Raw genomic sequence first — 20,144 nt, 5'->3', positions numbered from 1 at the left:
GATTGCTCGTGCAGATAAGAAATTTGTGAACTCACAAATTTCTTTTGTTTTTAGATGAGAGTTATCTGCTAGTGCGGGTAATCTGTTGAAATTTTTTTCTTGTTATTGCAAAAAATGACTGATGCAGGTAATTTACCACGAGGGTAATCGCCCGGAAATTATGGTGCTCCCATCTGAGCTTTAAATTTTTTTAAAGGGCTATTTTCTTCACCTATCTTATAGTTTAATAAAAGTAAAGTTAACAAAATAATTTTTTCAACTGCCTTTCCCAATAGTTTTGCACTTTAATTACTACACTTACCCGTTTGTAGGGGTAGCCATTTTGCCTCAAAATACGATGAAGAGCTCCTGGTTGAATCAATTAAAATACTGTTCCACTTCCCTCAAATAGCTTGTGGGATTCTTTAATACGTATTCCATGAGCACAAGAAGATGTGCTCTTGTTAAAAAGGTGGTAATGTCTGGCCTTCCTATTCTTGCTGGGCGTATGTAGCCATATTCTTCAAATCTTTGTATTTTACGGTGCACTGTGGACAATGATATCGTATGGTGCACTATGGACTTCTTAGTTTTGTTCTCTACAAAGTGCAGCTCTACGATACATCCAAGCTATATGGAGCAGGCACTCAAAAGGACTACTTCCATACTTTCTGTACAGGAGACTAAAGTGGCTTTTTCTTTGAACTTGTCGCGTTGATTCTTGATTATTTTTGTTAGAACAAAAACATATTATTCCTTCAGTATGAAATACACATGCTTTCTGTCTCACCTTTCTGATGAGAAAACAAAAGATATATATATCTAGCTGATCTTATGAAAACCGGGTCCGCTCCACATATCCTAATATGTCTATAAATTAGACTAGAATAATTGGGACGGTTTTATTTTGTTGAAAACTGAACTCTAAGCTCTCCATTGAAAACATCTTTTGATTCAAGAAGTCAGTGCCATTGTCATTTGGCAAGTTGTGACTTAGACCTGGAAATAAAGAAATATATATGTGAGAAAAAGGCTAATATGATTAGTCATTAAGGAAATTAAGGCCCATTAATGTGTCTGCTACATTTGAAACTGATTTTTGGAACATGACTAAGGTGACTTCAGAAGAAGTAATGTTTCATATGGCACGAAAGCCTTTTTCCCTTGCCCAACAAGTCTACATTTCCTTCCCTCACCCTCCCATAGAGAGGTCTAGTGAATTATTTTGGCCATGGCCTCATTACCTCATACATGTTCGAGTTGCATGTGACAAGGCATGACAGAGGCCCCCCTAGCAATTTAAACCTCGCCCTGAGTGTAACTGCTGCCAAAGGTAGCAGTTACACTCTGGATTTTGCAGCAAAGCTTGACTTTGTTTTCAAAACCCCAGCTATAATTAACCCACATAAATCCAACAACTTGTTTTAACATTCTCTTGCCTATATACCTGTATGCCCCCAATTTTTCTTTTTTTTTCTTTTCTAGACACAAGTGCTTGGATTTCCCAAATATATAAAACAATGCTTATCTTTCTTTTGCCTATGGTGCCAATTTTTACTTCCAAGCACTGACGTTTTTTGCCAACCCAAAGCGCTGGCAATTCCTCAAATCAATTATGTCACATAAATGAAACAACTTGTTTTAACAATGCATATCTTTAACTTTCTTTGCGACCCCATAGGTCATTATTTACTTCTCTCACCCTCCCATAGAGAGGTCTAGTGAATTGTTTTCGCCATGGCCTATTATCTCATACATGTTAGAGATGCATGTGACAAGCCATGACAGAGGCCCCCCCTAGCAATTTAAACCTAGCCCTGAGTGTAAAGGCAGCAGTTACATTCTGGATTTGGCAGCAAAGTTTGACCTTGTTTGCAAAGCTCCAGCACGAAACTATATTGAGTAGAAAAACATTGTTATTACCGCTCCATTATTGCTGAGCAGTATTCTGGATTTATCAGTGTGGAACTCACCTGAAAATTTATATATATATATATAACTTCAGGTGAGTTCAAACCGAATAAATCCAGAATAGTGCTCCACAATAATGGAGCGGTAATAACAATGTTTTTCTTCTGAATATAGTTTCATATGGACTTTAATACAGGTCTGTTCCGTAGACCAACAAGGAGTTGGACCACTCAAAGACGAGACGAGATGGCGAAACCACCAAATGTCATTCAAAACCGAAAGTAAAAAGAATGACACCGAACTGAGCAAACATCTATGGCAGCTAAAAGATCAAAAGAAAGACTTCGCAATCTCCTCGAAAATTCTGGCCAAGGCCAAATCTTATAGCAACGTTACTAAACGATGTAATCTATGTAGTACCGAGAAATTCTATATTCTATATAAACCGGACATGGCAACGCTCAACAAACGTAATGAACTTGCAGGCACGAGCCAAATTTTCTCCTTAGGTTCAATCGCATCCTCAGCAACCAATCATAAATTTACAAATGCTTTTTTACTATTGTTTTTCAAGTTTGAATCTTGTAACAATCACGCTACTGATGTATATAAACCCCAGCGATGCTACAGTGTACATGGAATTTAACTGATGAGTGGTCCAACTCCTTGTTGGTCTACGGAACAGACCTGTATTAAAGTCCATATGAAACTATATTGAGTGGAAAAATATTGTTATATATATATATATCTAGCTGATCTTATGCAAACCAGGTCCTTCCCACGTATCTTAATTTGTCTTTAAATTAGACTAGAATAGCTGGGACGGTTATATTTTGTCAGTAACTGGACTCTAACCTTTCCATTGACAACATCTTTTAATTTAAAAAGTCAGTGTCATTGCCATTTGGCAACTTGTGACTTGGACCTGGAAATATAAACAAAAAATGTATATGTGTGAGAAAAAGGCTAATATCATCAGCCATTAAGACAGTTAACTAGGCATTAGACTTGCATGCGACAAGCCATGACCCAGCCCCCCCTAGGAATTTAAAGCTCATCGTCAGTGCAACTGCTGCCAAAGTTGAATTTTGCAGCCACGTTTGACCTTGTTTTCAAAACTTCAGCTATATATCTCACAGAAATCAGACATCTTGTTTTAGCATTGGATATCTTTAACTGTTTTTCAGACCCGATAGGTCATCATTTACTTCCCTCACCCTCCCATAGAGAGGTCTAGTGACTTGTTTTGGCTATGGACTAACACCTCATACTTGTTAGACTTGCATGCGACAAGCCATGACGCAGCCCCCCCTAGGAATTTAAAGCTCACCGTCTTGGCAGCAGTTGTACTTTGAATTTTGCAGCCAAGTTTGACCTTGTTTTCAAAACTTCAGCTATATATATATATATATCTGACTGGATTTACAAAAAGCTACCCATTGATGCTGTAACTTAGCACCTTCAGATGCACAGCAAAGTTCTCTCTACTGACAGCTATGATTGCAGCTAGGATCAAACCTTACCCCCTCCTGGACAATGCAACTTCTCGAGTTTACACGTGTCTAATTATTATTTTACTGGTCCTTGCATGGGGATCCCTGTGGCACCTGAGAGGTCAAGGTAAGACATTTCCTGACTTCCTGACTTAAATTTTGATCAAGTCCTATATAAGAGAATTAGCTTCTTGGTCATTCCTAAGTCATAGGCGATCAATTTCTGCCAAGTAGTGTCACAGAAATACTGACAAGTTATTTGATTTAAACCAAGGCACAAACTCTAACTCAGGGTATAATCAACCCCCCCTAAACTAACTTTGCCTTGCTCTTATAGGTGCAAACTAACATTTAAATCATAGCTTAGACACTCTAGAGTTTGCACAGGCATGTGTTGACGGAGCCCCCCCTGGTTCAAAGACCGCGCCAAGAGGTTGAATACGGGCGAAGCCCGTATTCAACCGAAAATTTAAGCAGCCACCTTCTTCAAAAATCAGTCAGATAGATATATATATATATATATATATAGACAAGGTTAATTTGGGAACAGAAATCAGCACAACTAAGCAATTAAGTGAAAATGTGGCTCAGCCAGGAATTCTCGAAATTTCTCTGTATTTCTCAGAAATGCCTAATGAATCGCCATCCAAACGGGAATAGGCTGGTGATCCTAAGTAATTAAGGCAATCAGTTGCTAATATATACCCTCCCTACCTCACTGTACTATATATATATATATATATATATATACAAATGTAAGAAGGAAAGTATTACTAGTTACTCGAGTTTCACGCTCAAGGCGATCATCAGACTGATCGTTGTCTACGAGAAGGTGTCATATGTAAGTGTTCAAATTTAGGAACGGTTGCAGCGACGCTTCCGGTGATTGGTTGTCGTGAAAAACTTGTTTTCATGGCGGCATTTCGTTACCAGCTCAGATTTCTTGTTCAAGAAAAAGGCGTTTTTTGCGCTCAAGATGCAAAGTTTTTCAGATAAACACAGTTTGCAGCGAGAAGGGTTGCCTTTGTACGCTTTTGCTCTTTTTACGATGCGCCACTTGATTGCGTAGTCGATGTTTTTGTCCTTTAAGTCCCAGATGTGCTTGGAAAGTACAGTGTCATGTGAGTGTTTTTTGTCATTGAAAGAAAGCTTGTGGTTGTTGTACCGTGTTTTGAATTCGTTTTCCGTCATGCCAATGTAGGATCTTGAGTTACCGGAAGTTGTTGTGACAGTAGCTTGGTATATAATGTTGCTGGTTAGGCACGCACCGTCAAGAGGGCAAAGGTTTTTGTTTCTACAATTGCATTTCTTCTCACTGGAGGACTCGTTGCACTCATTCAGGATCTTCTGGTTGTGGCTTTTGATTATGTTAGCCATGTTTGTAGTGCAGCTGTAGCTGACCTTGAGGTTGTTTCTATTGAATATTTTGTGAAGCTTGTGTGACTTTGGGAAATGTTTGTTTATCAGGCAAAGAAATGATTTAACGATGTTGGTTCGAACATTCTGGCTGTATGGCGGGTTAAACCATATGATTTTTCTTGACCTGATTCTGGATTTTGCTCTTCCTTGGTTTTGATTTTGATTTGCAACATAATGGATTCGTTCTTTGTACCCGCTGGATTTCAGGGCGTTGTTGTACAACTGCGAGGTTTTATTGAACTTGTCTTGGTCGCAGGACAAACTCGATACTCTAGTGCCTATGGATGTTGGAATTTGCCTAATTATAGAAGGTGGGTGATTGGATTTGGCGTTGCTGTACAATGGATCGTTGCCAGGTTTTCTGTATGGGAAATACCTTCCAGTTGTTAGATTTAGCGTGACATCGAGATAATTCACCACCTTGAGGTTGCCTTGCACTGTTATTTTAAATCCAAGGTCTCTGATGACCTTAGAAAAGGCTTTTCTTGCTTTGTCGCCCGCTCTTGCGTTCATATTCTTAAAGACCGCCAGGCCGTCGTCTCTGTACAAGCCAATGTCCCCTTCCGGGAATTTCGATGATAATGTGTGTAGGATGTACAGACCAACCAGCTCGCAAACCTCGGCTCCGTCATAGCAACCCATGGCTACATCGAACATAGGGGAATCCCCTCTCTTGACCCAGGGTTCGTTTTTATCAAAGAGGACGGTTTTCCTTGAGTGCATGAGGATTTCAATATCCTGCTCTGAGACGGTTGTATGTTGTTTTGCATACCCTAGCGATGACCGCAGTATTTGCTCTGATATGGATGGGTAAAAATCCACAATGTCAAAAACCAGAAATGAATGCCTGTGCTTTTCTCCGATGTTTGAAAACCAATCAATGACAGATTTTGTGTTCTTCCACTGGTTCAGTTTAGTTTTGGATCTAATGTTGTTGTTGATCCTATCCAAGATTTGTTTGCTTATCAGCCCAAGGTTGTTTTTTGCGGGGTTAATTAGTCTGCACTTAGGGTTGTTTTGAAAGTTCTCTTTGTAATCCTTAAGGGAGATGAATGCTTGCCTCTGTGCCATCTTCTCAACTCTGTCAGATACCTCAAGCTTCTTGGTGATATTTTGTAGCTCATGGCCGATGTGTTCCTCGGTTTTTTCATCTGCTTTACGGTACGTTTTTGTGACGTTTTCTCTTAACAGCTTTTCATATTGGTCCCTGTCCATCTCGTACAGGTTTCTTGTTTTATCAGCAAACACAAGGACTTTCGTAGACGAGTTGATACTCTTTACGTCACGCCTCAGCTTGTCCTGGAATGCATTTTTCATATATATATATGTATACTTTTGTGTGTATGAAAAAGGCCGGAAATCCAACGATGTAGTCACTAGCCAGTAGCAGTGACCTACCACTGACTGATCCTTTTTGAATGAAAAACATATGTGCCGTGAGTGGGAATCGAACCCGCGTCCCCCTGGTTACTAGTCGGGTGTGCTAACCACTGCACCATCACGACAACCCTGCTGGCAACAGAGCAATCAGTGAAGATACTGGTTAGCCACGGGGTTCCCCGGCAATGTTTAACATTCAGGAACAGGACTACATCGGATCACCCAAAGGTGATTCACAGGCTACCAGCTAATTAATTATACTTTTGTGTGTATGAAAAAGGCCGGAAATCCAACGATGTAGTCACTAGCCAGTAGCAGTGACCTACCACTGACTGATCCTTTTTGAATGAAAAACATATGTGCCGTGAGTGGGAATCGAACCCGTGTCCCCCTGGGACCTTCAAAAAGGATCAGTCAGTAGTAGTTCACTGCTACTGGCTAGTGACTACATCGTTGGATTTCCAGCCTTCTTCATACACACAAAACTATAATTAATTAGCTGGTAGCCTGTGAATCACCTTTGGGTGATCCGATGTAGTCCTGTTCCTGAATGTTAAACATTGCCGGGGAACCCCGTGGCTAACCAGTATCTTCACTGATTGCTCTGTTGCCAGCAGGGTTGTCGTGATGGTGCAGTGGTTAGCACACCCGACTAGTAACCAGGGGGACGCGGGTTCGATTCCCACTCACGGCACATTACGTTTTTCATTCAAAAAGGATCAGTCAGTAGTAGTTCACTGCTACTGGCTAGTGACTACATCGTTGGATTTCCAGCCTTCTTTATACACACAAAACTATAATTAATTAGCTGGTAGCCTGTGAATCACCTTTGGGTGATCCGATGTAGTCCTGTTCCTGAATGTTAAACATTGCCGGGGAACCCCGTGGCTAACCAGTATCTTCACTGATTGCTCTGTTGCCAGCAGGGTTGTCGTGATGGTGCAGTGGTTAGCACACCCGACTAGTAACCAGGGGGACGCAGGTTCGATTCCCACTCACGGCACATTACGTTTTTCATTCAAAAAGGATCAGTCAGTAGTAGTTCACTGCTACTGGCTAGTGACTACATCGTTGGATTTCCAGCCTTCTTTTCTTTATACACACAAAACTATAATTAATTAGCTGGTAGCCTGTGAATCACCTTTGGGTGATCCGATGTAGTCCTGTTCCTGAATGTTAAACATTGCCGGGGAACCCCGTGGCTAACCAGTATCTTCACTGATTGCTCTGTTGCCAGCAGGGTTGTCGTGATGGTGCAGTGGTTAGCACACCCGACTAGTAACCAGGGGGACGCGGGTTCGATTCCCACTCACGGCACATTACGTTTTTCATTAAAAAAGGATCAGTCAGTAGTAGTTCACTGCTACTGGCTAGTGACTACATTGTTGGATTTCCAGCCTTCTTCATACACACAAAACTATATATATATATATATATATATATATATATATATATACATATATATATATATATATAATAAAACAAGCAAGAGACACAGTAGCGACTCAGAGTTTCATGTTCTCGACTTAATCTTCAGACTACAATGATCTTAATTAATGCGCATTACTCGGTATTTATAGAATTCCCTAAAGTGGAAGCTCATTACTTCACATTGTGCAGTAGGAACTTATTTCTATGACGACATTTAGATACTAATTCAGTTCTTTTGTTTAGCAGGAACTTTGGGTCAGCTCTAACAATGGCGACTTTTTCAGACAGGCACAGGTCACACTTTCTGGTGCCACATTTGTACGGTGCTGCGAATGATGGGATGCTCCACTTGAGGATGAAATTTGTGTTGTTGTCCTTCAGTTTCCATATATATTTGGAAAGTTCAGACTGGTTGCAGTATCTCCGAGAAAACGTCGCCATTGTTAGAGCTGACCCAAAGTTCCTGCTAAACATTTAGTATCTAAATGTGGTCATAGAAATAAGTTCCTACTGCATAATGTGAAGTAATGAGCTTCCACTTTAGGGAATTCTATAAATACCGAGTAATGCGCATTAATTAAGATCATTGTAGCCTCAAGATTGTGTCGAGAACATGAAAGTCTGAGTCGCTATTGTCTCTTGCTTGTTTTATTTTATATAATTTGCGCTCTACAAAAGTATTGAGCCCTCTTCCACGTCGCTGAACTCCTAATATTCAGGTATATATACATATATTTGAATGAAGATTGGCTTACCAACGGTGATGCCGCTTGGAAGAAGGATCCAAAGGATACTTTACGCTTCCACTCGAAAATTGTAGTTTGTGTAGAAAGAGTAAACAGCGAACTTCTTCCGTGGCCAAAACTCTTTAATAAACATTTCGCCCTGCGGGCTTCCTCAGTATATATGTACAGGGTTAAAAATACTTGGAATAAAAATCCCTGTACACTCTATACTGAGGAAGCCCGAAGGGCGAAATGTTTATTAAAAGTTTTGACCACGGAAGAAGTTGCTGTTTACTCTTTCTACACAAACTATATATATATATATATTCTGTCAACCAATTTGTAAATCAGACCAACCTTATACCTTAAGCAAGTAAAACTAAGGAAACTCGTAAGAATCCCAGTGTAAGTGCTCTTGTGATGCATTAAAATCTTTGGTTGTGTATCAATTTACTTGTGCGGGGTGTAACTCCCGTTACATTGGCGAGACGTGACGCCACTTCGCAACCAGGGTAAAAGAGCATCTCTGACAAAAATTCTCATGTATTCAAACAGCTGAACGCTTCACCTAGTTGTAACCGCAAGTGTTCGGTTGATTGTCTCAAGATTGTAGATTCAGCCAAAACTAGACATTGCCTTAAGCTCAAAGAAGCGATCTACATCAGCTGCTTAAGAGTGGATGTCTGTAAAAATTTAAAAATCCGTGGCAAATGATGAAAAGTCGATTTCGCTCATACTTTCAAGGTAGATAGAGTAATGTCTCCTGAGAACTATGATATAGTTGGTTTGGGAAAATTTCCCTTCATTTTCGAGAAAAATGCAAATTACCGAACACCGCCGAAAATTCAATTCAGACTAGTGAATTTTGTCCCCGCTTTGGAGGTGTTTTTTAGAAAGCTGATACGCCACTGAGCAACAATAACTTCTAAATCGTTTTAAACAATCTATTGACTGTAATTCAGCCAAATTTCCGAGCAATCAAGCTACTCTACATTTTCCAAATAATTATATTATCGTTGCATGTATTTTGTGTCGAGCAAAGTGGGTCTCACAAAAGATCCCCTAGCAAAGGTGCTCGGTCTCTGAATCCTTCGAAATTGTGGCTTCCGGATGTTAAAAGGAAGGTTTTCCTACTAATGTAAACAAATCCTTGGGCAATTGTGTGTGTGTGACGCTTCAAGCTCCAAAACTGTGTTGAAATTGAATCGTTTGTGACCTTTGACATCAAAACACAGCAGCATCGAATCCGTGTTTGCCGTGACCTGTAAATTCATAAAACCGCTTTAAATGCTGTTTAGAAAGCAAAATAATAACATTTCTAATTAATGCTTACCTGTTTTGCTTTTAAAATGGCATCTTTGTCGATATTTTGGACTGGATTGACCGACGAATGTTATCGGGAAGGAATCAACACATGTCAGCACAATTACCACAGGGCACCAACCACGAGTTATGTTTCCACTTATCTTGGTGTATCTGGTATCAGTTCGATAAATGTTCTTCGAGAATATGGAAGTTTGCTGCTCCTTTAAAGTAATAGTTGGGGGAATATGTGGTTCTGACGTAAGAGATAGAAAGAAAGAAATTCAGGTTATCCTGCTATCGTCATGTTCAAAAGATATTTCTAATCATCCGGCATCATACTTGTTTACTGGTCCAGAAAACGAGATAGACCTAATATTGTGTCACGCCGCAGTTTTTAAAATGCCAGGTTCTTTGGACAGGATGACCATATGTCCCCGTCATCATGGAAAGCTAGGTTTCGGATGGACGAGGGCATCTACCAGATGCAGAATACCGCCTGCTTTATCCAACCACGGGAAAGGCCGTAGTAAAATCTGGCCAAAAGGAGACAGAGGAGTAGGTAAAGAAGACTCTGAAATGGTGCTAAGATTGACAGGCGTGTTTATTCAAGCTGGATCTGGTAAGGTGTCCATCACTCTGTTTTGTCAGATTGGTTGAGATGAAATGTTTTTTTGTCGCACTAGATGGCAATTTCAGATTTACTTTAGACAAATCCAAAAATGAAATCGGCCGGTGACAAAACATCACGCAATGCCGGCCAGGCAAACCAGGATAGATCCATCCTGATGGATATTGTGAAAATTGTTGCAATTCGTACAGAAAAAATTGGTCACCGGGATTCATGATGTTGGAAAATGACAACGTAATTAATTTTACAGCATAGTCTATTGCATGGAGACTCTGTTACATATCACCAGTCAAATCATTTCCGCTTCAAAACACCCTCGCTTTTGATTTGCATCAGTTTGGCCTGCTCCAGAGGTAGTCGACCTAATCTTTAAAATTTTTCCGCCCGTGACCAAATTTTGTCCTTTGGTAAACAAACCGGTTGCACTTGGTGTTTCATTAATGTGCTATTAAATCTATTTTTGACACAAGTAATCAGTTTTTTCCTCTAGTGCGACTTGGGCCTTATCTTCGAATTTCTTGAATTAATTTGTTGGTTGCCGTTTCAGGAATTTGCAGATCATGCCGCGATAAAATGAGAACGCTTAAAACATCGACAAGTCCCGAGAAAGAGGTTGATGAGTTAGAAGTGCAGTTAAAGGGTACAACATTGCAAGTATATTATCCTGTCAATCTTTCTTTCAGCATACCGATTATCAATTACCGAGATGGCATCCCAAAGGTTCTTCAGCTTCTTGCTTCCAATGTATTTTCTCGTGCTTTTTTTCTGGTGAAATGGCGGAGGGGGAGGGTATTGATTACCCTTCCTGGTAAATAGAATGACCGTTTTATATCTCACGTAGCCTGCTCGCGGGCCTTCATCTCACGGACAATGAACTGGTCAGCATCAGATTTCACGTTTCAAGGGAAAAGAAAATAACATAACTTTCTATTCAAGCATTAAGATTTCTTGTCACCGTCTGCTATAAAAAAAACCCGTGAAAACAGTTACATTTGGTGGAATCTCGAGACCTTCCAAAACGCTTTCCGGTTTTGTTTCCGCCACGTTGGCTGTCCCAGACAACGGTCACGTGTCGAAGGCTTCTCTGCACTGTTAACCGAACTGTTTCATGGAACAGTTAATCCATATCATTGGTCTGTATTTCCAGCTGTTTTCATAATTTTTCTCACAATTAAATTAAATTAAAAATAATGTAAAACCAACTCGTGGTGAATAAAACACCCTATTTTCATTTAACAGATAATTAATACCAAAGATCACGGCTTCCTACAGTTACCAAGTTTCACCAGGAAAAGGCCATTTCACATGGCACGGGAAATAAAACAAGCAATTTACGGTTCAAGAAATCGCCCTTTACCACCACCTTAGTATGCACTGGTCTTAAGGTTTGCAAATGCCTTCCTACGTTAGGGGATGAACCATTAGGAAAAGTGATGGGGGAAGGGGGTAGATTTTGGGAATTTTTGGCTTCCCCCATCACTTTTGTAACGGTCCATCTTAAAGCACAGGAAGCCAGTCACTTTGCAGGGGATATTCGCCTTCTCTCTCTAGCCGTAAAGCGCTCTCGTTGGCGAAATTCTTCGCTTGCTATTTTCCTGTTAATTCTCCCTCTCTGCCTCTCACTTTCCCTCTGTTCTCAGCTCAAACCCTGTCTTCTGCACGTTATGTTTTCTCTGCCATTTATTGTTTTTGTTGACACAACAACAGAAATGTGTTTTGCTCGAGTTTCTACTCGAGTTTTAAACTTGACTATAGTCGAATTAATCACTTATTCTTTTTTCAAAAGTGATAGTCAATGGGATAAACGTGAGCTGCACTAAAGCGACATTTCTCGCCACAAAAATTCGCGCCCATTCTAGAAAGGCCGCATTCCTAAGACTCTCCTCCCTTCCCTTTCATAGTCTCCCATCTCCCACCCCCAGAATCTGTACTGACGGACGTACCCTCGGTCAATCACGTGACAACCAAACGAAGAAAGGTTGACCATCTTCTCTTAAGTATGGGGCTCTGTCCCAGGCCGCTTCGCACCCTGGAGTCCCGCTAATAAGAAACTAAACGGGTCGTAATATGATAAGAATAAAACAGAAAAGTTTACAAAAGAGCTACATATGAAGTGGCCAATGGGTCCTTTGCAGGACCCTGTCACATGGTGCAAAATCCGTCATACTGCAATGGAAGATACACAGTGGCACATCAAAAACAAAGGAAGGTCAAGCTTGAGTGGTTTGAATTACTTACTTCTGGATATCCCACTGCGTAACTTGCGTCCCAGCGTCGCGTATTTTGTACCACGCGACCAGGTCGTGCAAAGTTTCTATTAATTAAAAACTGGAGTTACTGTAACCATTGAACCGTCTCATTCCAGGACGACCTTCCTGAAGTTTCATTCCCAACCCCACAGCAGCATCAAGGTATGCCAATGACTCCAATGAGTAAAGCTCCATCAACGCTATTTACACCTTCTGCTACGTCCCAAGCTACAGACCAGTCAGTTATCAGGCAATCTGAGGATGATGTTCAAGAAATATAGACTCCAAAGGATAAGCTCAACAGATTTCTTGTCACAAGAGACGTAACTCCAGTGCGTACCTCAATGCAGACGCCATGGTATGAAGCAACAGGACGGACAAAGAGGCATTATTTGCGCAAAGCTAGGCAAGTTGTCTACGCCACCCTAGAAGAAATTGCTCCGAATAATTCTGAGATGATTTTTAGGGCTCTAAAAGATAGGAAACTGAATGATAATGACGAGGAGGAGGAGGAAGAGGAGGAGTCCTTAGATTCTTCACTGTTAGAAGCTTTAGCAGAATGCTATGAGAATGCCAGTCACCGGAGCAGTCGCAGACAAATTCTCTCAATCTTTTCCGATAAGGTCAGTTTCAAAACTATTCAAAGGTGGATTCCGAATATTTCTCGCTATAGATACAACATTGCGAGGCACCACCTGTTGCTCCATGGAAGAGCTGCGGAACTTCCTTTACAAAAGCATGCCAGAATTAGAATACCACTAGACAAGCTTGACCATTTCTTGGCGTTCATTTCAAGTACTAGAGTGGTACAAGACCTGCCGTTCGGGGAGAAAACGTTGAAGCTTTCTGGCAGTGAAATTAAGATTCCAAACGTCGTACGAAACTCCATTCCTGAACAGGTTGTTAAACAGTATCAGAGTTACTGTGTGGAGACAAGGTTTAACTCACCTTTGAGCCGTAGTAGTCTTTTCCGGATACTGGATGTTTGTTCTGCTTCTGTTCGTACCTCGCTTCAGGGCTTAGACTACTTCTCTGTAGAAGGTGCAAAATCATTTGAAGACTTGATGGCAGTTGTGGATAAACTTGGTGACGTCTACAGGTGTGGTCTTTCATGGGCCAAGGAACAAACAAGAAAGCTGAAACTGGCAAAGCGTTACTTAATAGGCGATTACAAGGTCAGTGATATTTCCAAAAAAATTCTTCGTTTAACCAATATGATGATGTTGATTCGCAAAACTGAGAAATTTTGATAAGTTCAGTTACCTTACAAAGTGTTCAAAGTGCCTAATTTACTCACAGCATCCTAGTTTCTTTTTCAAATAACTACTGTTAATGACAGTTTGCGTCAATAAAGGGGCACGTGTTGATATGATATCAACCTAACAGAGCAACTACAGATATCCCGTAGCCCATATGCTAAGAGGACTTAATTTTGCAGCAAAATTCCTTAGGTAGGTGATTATTAGTAATGCTGGTGCCTCGATCGTTTCAGGTCCATGTGTCGTCTAGCTCAAGTGTCCCTGATCATTGCAGAAGTTAAGCCCTCAGTCTTGCCAATGACCCTGATTACATTTCCAAATGTAGTCATCAGCTTGATCTAGTTTGTGATAGATGTATCCTGTTTCCGTCTGTTATCCAAGACGTTGAGTTGCAGCTAGAAAAGACAGATATTAGGTATGAAGACAGAGAAGAAATGAAGTTTCTAGTGGCACAGTCCAAGAAGAACATTGAAGCTTGGAAAGCACACATCTTATGTTCCATCAATCAAGATGACGCCCGCCTTGACATCATGAGTGCCCTAGATGACAGCTCTGCACTAGTTGTTATGGACTGGGCAATGAAATTCATCCCAAGAAAATACAGAGAGAGCCAAGCAGACTGGTTCGGTAAGCGTGGTCTCTCTTGGCATGTTAGTGTGGCAATGAGGAAGGTGACTGGCAAGATCCTTCAGACTCTGACTCTTGTTCATGTGTTTCAGAAGAGCAATCAAGATAGCCTGTGTGTCTTGGCCATCATAGATGATGTGATCGAAAAGATGAAGAGTGCAATGCCCGAGCTGAAATCAGTGAGCTTCAGACAAGACAACGCTGGATGCTACCACAGTGCCGCCACCATACTTGGAGTGCGGCAACTTTCTGTGAAGCACAATATAAACGTGCGAATGGATTTTTCAGATCCTCAAGGCGGAAAGGGGCCATGTGATCGCAAAGCTGCTACTATAAAGAACCACATGAGATCATACCTTAACTCCGGCCATGACCTATCAAATGCAGAAGACATGAAATTAGCAATGGAATCCAATGGTGGTGTACGTGGTGTTGCTACTGTACTCTGTGGTCTCCTTACTATTCCTGACCCCGATCCTTTTCCAAAATGGGAGGGTGTGAGCCTTATCAATGACATCGAATTTGACAAAGAAAAAATGAAGGTTAGGAGAGCTTATCAAGTTGGAGATGGTAAAAACCTTCCCTATAGTGGGTTTCCTCTAAAAGAAATTACTGAAATACCATCCCTCAGCAAGACAAGCGACGTGCTTGGTAGTGACCTCCTGTTCTCTGACATTACGCCCAGGCAACACCATGTCATTAAAGGCAAGGACAAGGCAATCTCCTCCACTAAAGACAGCAGTGACACCGACGATGATATGCTTTCCACTTGCCCTGAAGATGGATGTGTGAAAAGCTTTCAAAGATTTTCATCCCTTCAGAAACATTTAGACGGAAAAAGACACAAGTACACCCTGGAGAGAGAGTCTTTACTTGACATGGCAATGCTACGCTATGCTGAAAATCTCGAAAGTGGGACTGCATCTATTGAAGAGCATCATGAGGCCATCACTTCTGAAGAATTAGTGGAGGTACCTTCGGCAAAAATGGGATGGGCGCTCAAGCATACTGCTACAAGCAGACGTTTAAATGAAAAGCAAAAGAACTACCTCAGCGACCTATTTCATTTTGGTGAGGAGACAGGACGAAAAGCGGATGCCAGCGACGTGTCAAAGTCAATGAGAAAAGCGCGCAATGCTGATGGTTCCTTTCTCTTCAAATCAGATGAATACCTGACATCACTGCCGATTACCAGCTTCTTTTCCCGTCTATCTGCCAAAAAATCCATTCAAGTTCCATCAACCTCGAACCTCACTGATGATGATGACGACCAAGACGATGTGCTCTCCGCCATGGCTGAGAAAGACCTTGAGAAGATGCGTCATGACGTGATGAATGAGATCTCAATCCAACACCCAATCACATATCAGTCCTACAACATCTGTGAAATGGCTGCCGCATCAAAACTTTCAAAGTTTTCGATAACGATGTTGCAGGACATCTGCAAGCATTTCGAAATTGACACTTCAAACATAAAGCAGAAAAGGAAGAAGCCATACATAGAGTTGCTGGAAGCATTGGTAAAGTCATGCACCTGTTAATTTCAGCCGATTATTGTCTTTTGGATTGTGTATTCTAGTACAATATAAATTTTAATGATCATATTATTAATAATGTTTATTGAAATTCTCAAGCACCCCTCACATTACTTTGGTGAATTAAAAATTATATGCGACCCCACCCATCATTCTGTCTATCCTTGTTTCATGTTTTAGGCCTGGGTCGAAGTCAGAGTGTAAAATTTCAAGTCGTTCTTGATCTCCCATTTTGTCCAGTTCCGGATATCCATGTTTTTTTCTCAAGCACCCCTCACATTACTTTGGTGAATCAAAAATTATATGCGACCCCACCCATCATTCTGTCTATCCTTGTTTCATGTTTTAGGCCTGGGTCGAAGTCAGAGTGTAAAATTTCAAGTCGTTCTTGATCTCCCATTTTGTCCAGTTCCGGATATCCATGTTTTTTTGTGCGATCTCATTTCGTTTCGGAGAAACTTTCGGCAAGTAACTTTTCCACTTTCTGATGTTGTGTTAACGCAACATATAATTTAATTTGGAAAATGTAGCCTGAAATAGGAAATAGGGTATGGTAGTGTTCTCGTTTCATGACGGTAGATAGAAATACAAATATTACCAGCAAAACGTACAGACACTTGTTGGCACGATGAGCATAAATAAAATGCAGGCTTTTCTCTCCCACGACTGCATTTATTGACATTGCAATTACTAATCTCAAGTCAAAGAATTTCTGCGGAAATTCATCTGAAACTGCTAGGGGAGTACTTGTTGGTTGTCCTGTGGTGATTGTGCTGACATGTGCTGATACCTTTGCGATAACTTTCGGCGGTCAATCCAGTGCAAAAGACCGACAAAGATGCCATTTTAAAAACAAAACAGGTAAGCATTAATGTAAAATGTCATTATTTCACTTTCTAAACACCGTTTAAAGCGGTTTTATGAGTTTTCAAGTCAAAACAAACACAGATTTGATGCTGCTGTGTTTTGATGCCAAAGGTCACAAACGATTCAATTTCAACACACTTTCGAAACTTGAAGCGTCACGCACACACAATTGCCCAAAGATTTGTTTACATTAGTTGAAAAACCTTCCTTTTAACATCTGGTAGCCGCAGTTTCGAAGGATTCAGAGACCTAGCACATTCGCTAGGGAATCTTTTGTGAGACCAACTTTTCTGAACACAAAATACATGCACCGATAATATAATTATTTGGAAGATGTAGAATTGCTTGATTGCTCGGAAATTTGGCTGAACTACAGTCAATAGATTGTTGAAAACGAATTTGAAATTATTGTTGATCAGTGGCGCTTCAGGTTTCTAAAACACACCTCTAAAGCGAGGACAAAATTCACTCGTCCGAACGGAATTTTTGGCGCGTCTCGGTAATTTGCATTTTTCTCAAAAATGAAACGAAATTTTCCCAAAGCAAGTATATCATAGTTCTCAGGAGACATTACTCTTTCTGTCTTGAAAGTATGAGAGAAATCGATTTTTCATCGTTTGCCACGGATTTCTTATTTTGTTTGATTTTTACAGACATCCACTCTTAAAGCCAGAACTAAATGCGCAATTACAACAAAACAATGATTTTTGCCTCTTGTAACTCGATTATGTAAATAACACTTGTGCACTTGCACGGGCAGAATTGTAACTGTTACTGTATTTTAAATTTCAAATTGCCAACATACTCAAATATTAAGCGAATTTAAAACAGTGGAAAAGGAAACAACACATTAAACTGATGATGGCATGAGTCATGCCAAAACATGTCTTTAATTAGTCGTGAGCACTACTACTGGCTGATCCTTTTGAATGAAAAACACATGTGCCATGAGTGGGAATGGAACCCTGCTGGCAACAGAGCAATCAGTGAAGATACTGGTTAGCCATGGGGTTTCCGTGGACATGGGTTTGATTCTCACTCACGGCACACGTGTTTTTCATTCAAAAGGATAGATAGCGTGGACGTAAACAAGCTGAAACTCTATCATGACAAACAGAAACTATGCTTATTTACCCGTGGTACCATACAGCTAATTCAGTATTGGTAATGAGAGGCTGACAACCATCGCCAATGCTAGGAGCCTGGGAGTAATACTTGATCACAACATGTTATTTGATGTAAACGTCTCAGACATTTGCAGATCATCGTTTTGCCAGTTTAGGAACCTATCAAAGATTAGAAAATATCTCACATGGGAGAGTGAAATTGCTGTGCATGCTTTGTAACATCTAAACTGGACTATTGCAATTCCTTGATCTACGGCTGTAGGAAAATGCAGTTGAAGAAGCTTCAATACGTTCAGAACACTGCCGCCAGAATTGTTACTCAGAGTCGTAAATTTGATCACATTACGCCTGTCTTATTTGACCTACACTGGCTTCTTGTTAGTTATCGTATTGTTTCACAATCACTTAACAACCTTTCCCCTAGCTATCTGGCGGACAGACTGAGTTATCAATCGCATTCCAGGGTATTGCGGTCCGCATCTAACCAGCTGTTAGACCAACCCCGATCAATCACGAAAACTTACGGGGATAACGCTTTTTCAGTGTGTGCCCCTAAACTGTGGAATTCACTACCATTAGATTTGCGTAAGTCACCATCTTTAACTGGTCTCAAGAAAGAATTAAAAACATATCTTTTACGGCAATTTTTGAAGAGTGGGTCATTGTTTTTATAAACTTTTTGGTTTTATGACCTGTAATATAATGATTGTAAATAGATTTTTAATATTTTTTGCATGGGCCTGTGTGTGTTGAGAGTGGCATTTATTCGAGCATTCGCACAAAAGAAAAACAAAAATGTTTACTATCACAAATTTAATGTGATTTTCATAAATCTGAGGAATCTCATCTTCATGTGCCAATGGCCAAACTGTGTTTTGGCTTCCATCAATCAAACTTCCGATGCCAATCCGAGAGTTGACAAAAAACCATGGTTGCCTAGATCAGTTATTGATGCGTGGCATAACCTCCCAATCAGCATCTTTGGTTCCCCTGGTACATTCGAACTCAACCCTAATGGAAAGTGATGGAATCTGTACGAATCTTTCCAAGATATCATCATGGTATTCAACCTGTGAAGAAAACAAACTCCAATTCAATTTCCGGAGGCAGAGTAGATTTCCCCAGCTATGGTCGAAAATTTGATTGATGGAAGCCAAAACACAGTCTGGCACTTAGCACTTGAAGGTTAGATGCCGCAGAGTTATGAAAATCACCATAATTTGAACTCTAGTCTCCAGCATGGGCCAGCACTGACAGGCATTGTAAAAAGCAGCTGCAATCTTGTTTAAAAGGGTTACAACACTATCATGCAATTTGTTATCACACCTACACGTCATTGCCAATTCTTGTACGGTTTCATAGGTCACGATAGACTGGAAAATGGAAAATTCAATGTACACTGCCTCCTGGTGCCTACACATTGTCACCCATGTTAAGGCAGTAGATAATTTACTCCTCATTATTCTGGTTACGTGCTTGTGCAAGTGCCACAATAATTTCCCGAGTTTTTAGGTAGAGATCTACTCCATACTCCATACTGGTCACTTAGTGGAAGGCTTGTGCAGACACGAGAAATCAACTTTTTCCCAACAAGTTTTGCTACATTTGGCAGTTTTATTTGGCTCTATGTAATTTTGCTTTTATTTGTCGTCGTTTACCAGTTGTACCATGTAGTTCATCGCGTTCGTGAGACATTTGTAATTTGCCTAAATTCCACATGCAGTAATTAGTCGGTATTTGCTTCATTATCGCTTCTATTCAACGAATGCACTTAAGTTCTGTTGCCTAATGATATGCAACTCCTTTAGTTCATTTCGTCGCTTCATTAGGTATTCGTCTTTTGTATAAAAGTATTGTACTTCCTTTTGTACGTCCGTCGTTGTACCCGCAGTTGCCGTACAGATCTTGTAAGTAGTTTATTTATGTCGTGGTTTTTGGCGTTTCTGAATTTTAGTTTTTAAGTAGCTTGCTTGTAACTTTGAATTTTTATATTTCCTTTTTATAGTGAATCGTTAAGTTAAGAACGAATCTCAAGCTGTACAGGAGTTTAATTACATTCATTCAAAGATCTGTTGCATGAAATGTCGTCCGGCTTTGGCATGAGTCGAAGAAGACGCCATGGTTATTCAGATGAAGCCATTGACAACATGAGATTAAAGAATTCAAGAGCAGGATATTTGTCCAGAGTTACGACCCTGCGTAGATCGAT

At 40.5% G+C, this 20,144-nt stretch overlaps 1 protein-coding gene and 1 long non-coding RNA gene across 2 annotated transcripts in view; both read right to left on the bottom strand.

Annotated features, from left to right (window-relative positions):
• LOC137978307 (uncharacterized) overlaps window positions 1-428 on the bottom strand; it is a 3,573-nt gene extending 3,145 nt beyond the window's left edge. The window contains exon 1 of the mRNA XM_068825266.1: window positions 302-428. Within this exon, the coding sequence (XP_068681367.1) occupies window positions 302-321 (20 nt within the window). The 5' untranslated portion in view covers window positions 322-428. The remainder of the gene's footprint in view (window positions 1-301) is intronic.
• A 173-nt stretch (window positions 429-601) lies between these two features.
• LOC137978296 (uncharacterized) lies at window positions 602-8,755 on the bottom strand. Its single transcript, XR_011118151.1, has 3 exons — window positions 8,703-8,755; window positions 2,746-2,815; window positions 602-978 (listed from the first exon to the last, which is right to left on the bottom strand). It is a non-coding gene; the product is annotated as an uncharacterized lncRNA (long non-coding RNA).
• Window positions 8,756-20,144: the final 11,389 nt, after the last annotated feature.

Source organism: Montipora foliosa, chromosome 1, assembly GCF_036669935.1.
Source record: "Montipora foliosa isolate CH-2021 chromosome 1, ASM3666993v2, whole genome shotgun sequence".
Lineage (NCBI taxonomy): Eukaryota > Metazoa > Cnidaria > Anthozoa > Scleractinia > Acroporidae > Montipora > Montipora foliosa.
This window is presented reverse-complemented; position numbering and strand designations above follow the sequence as displayed.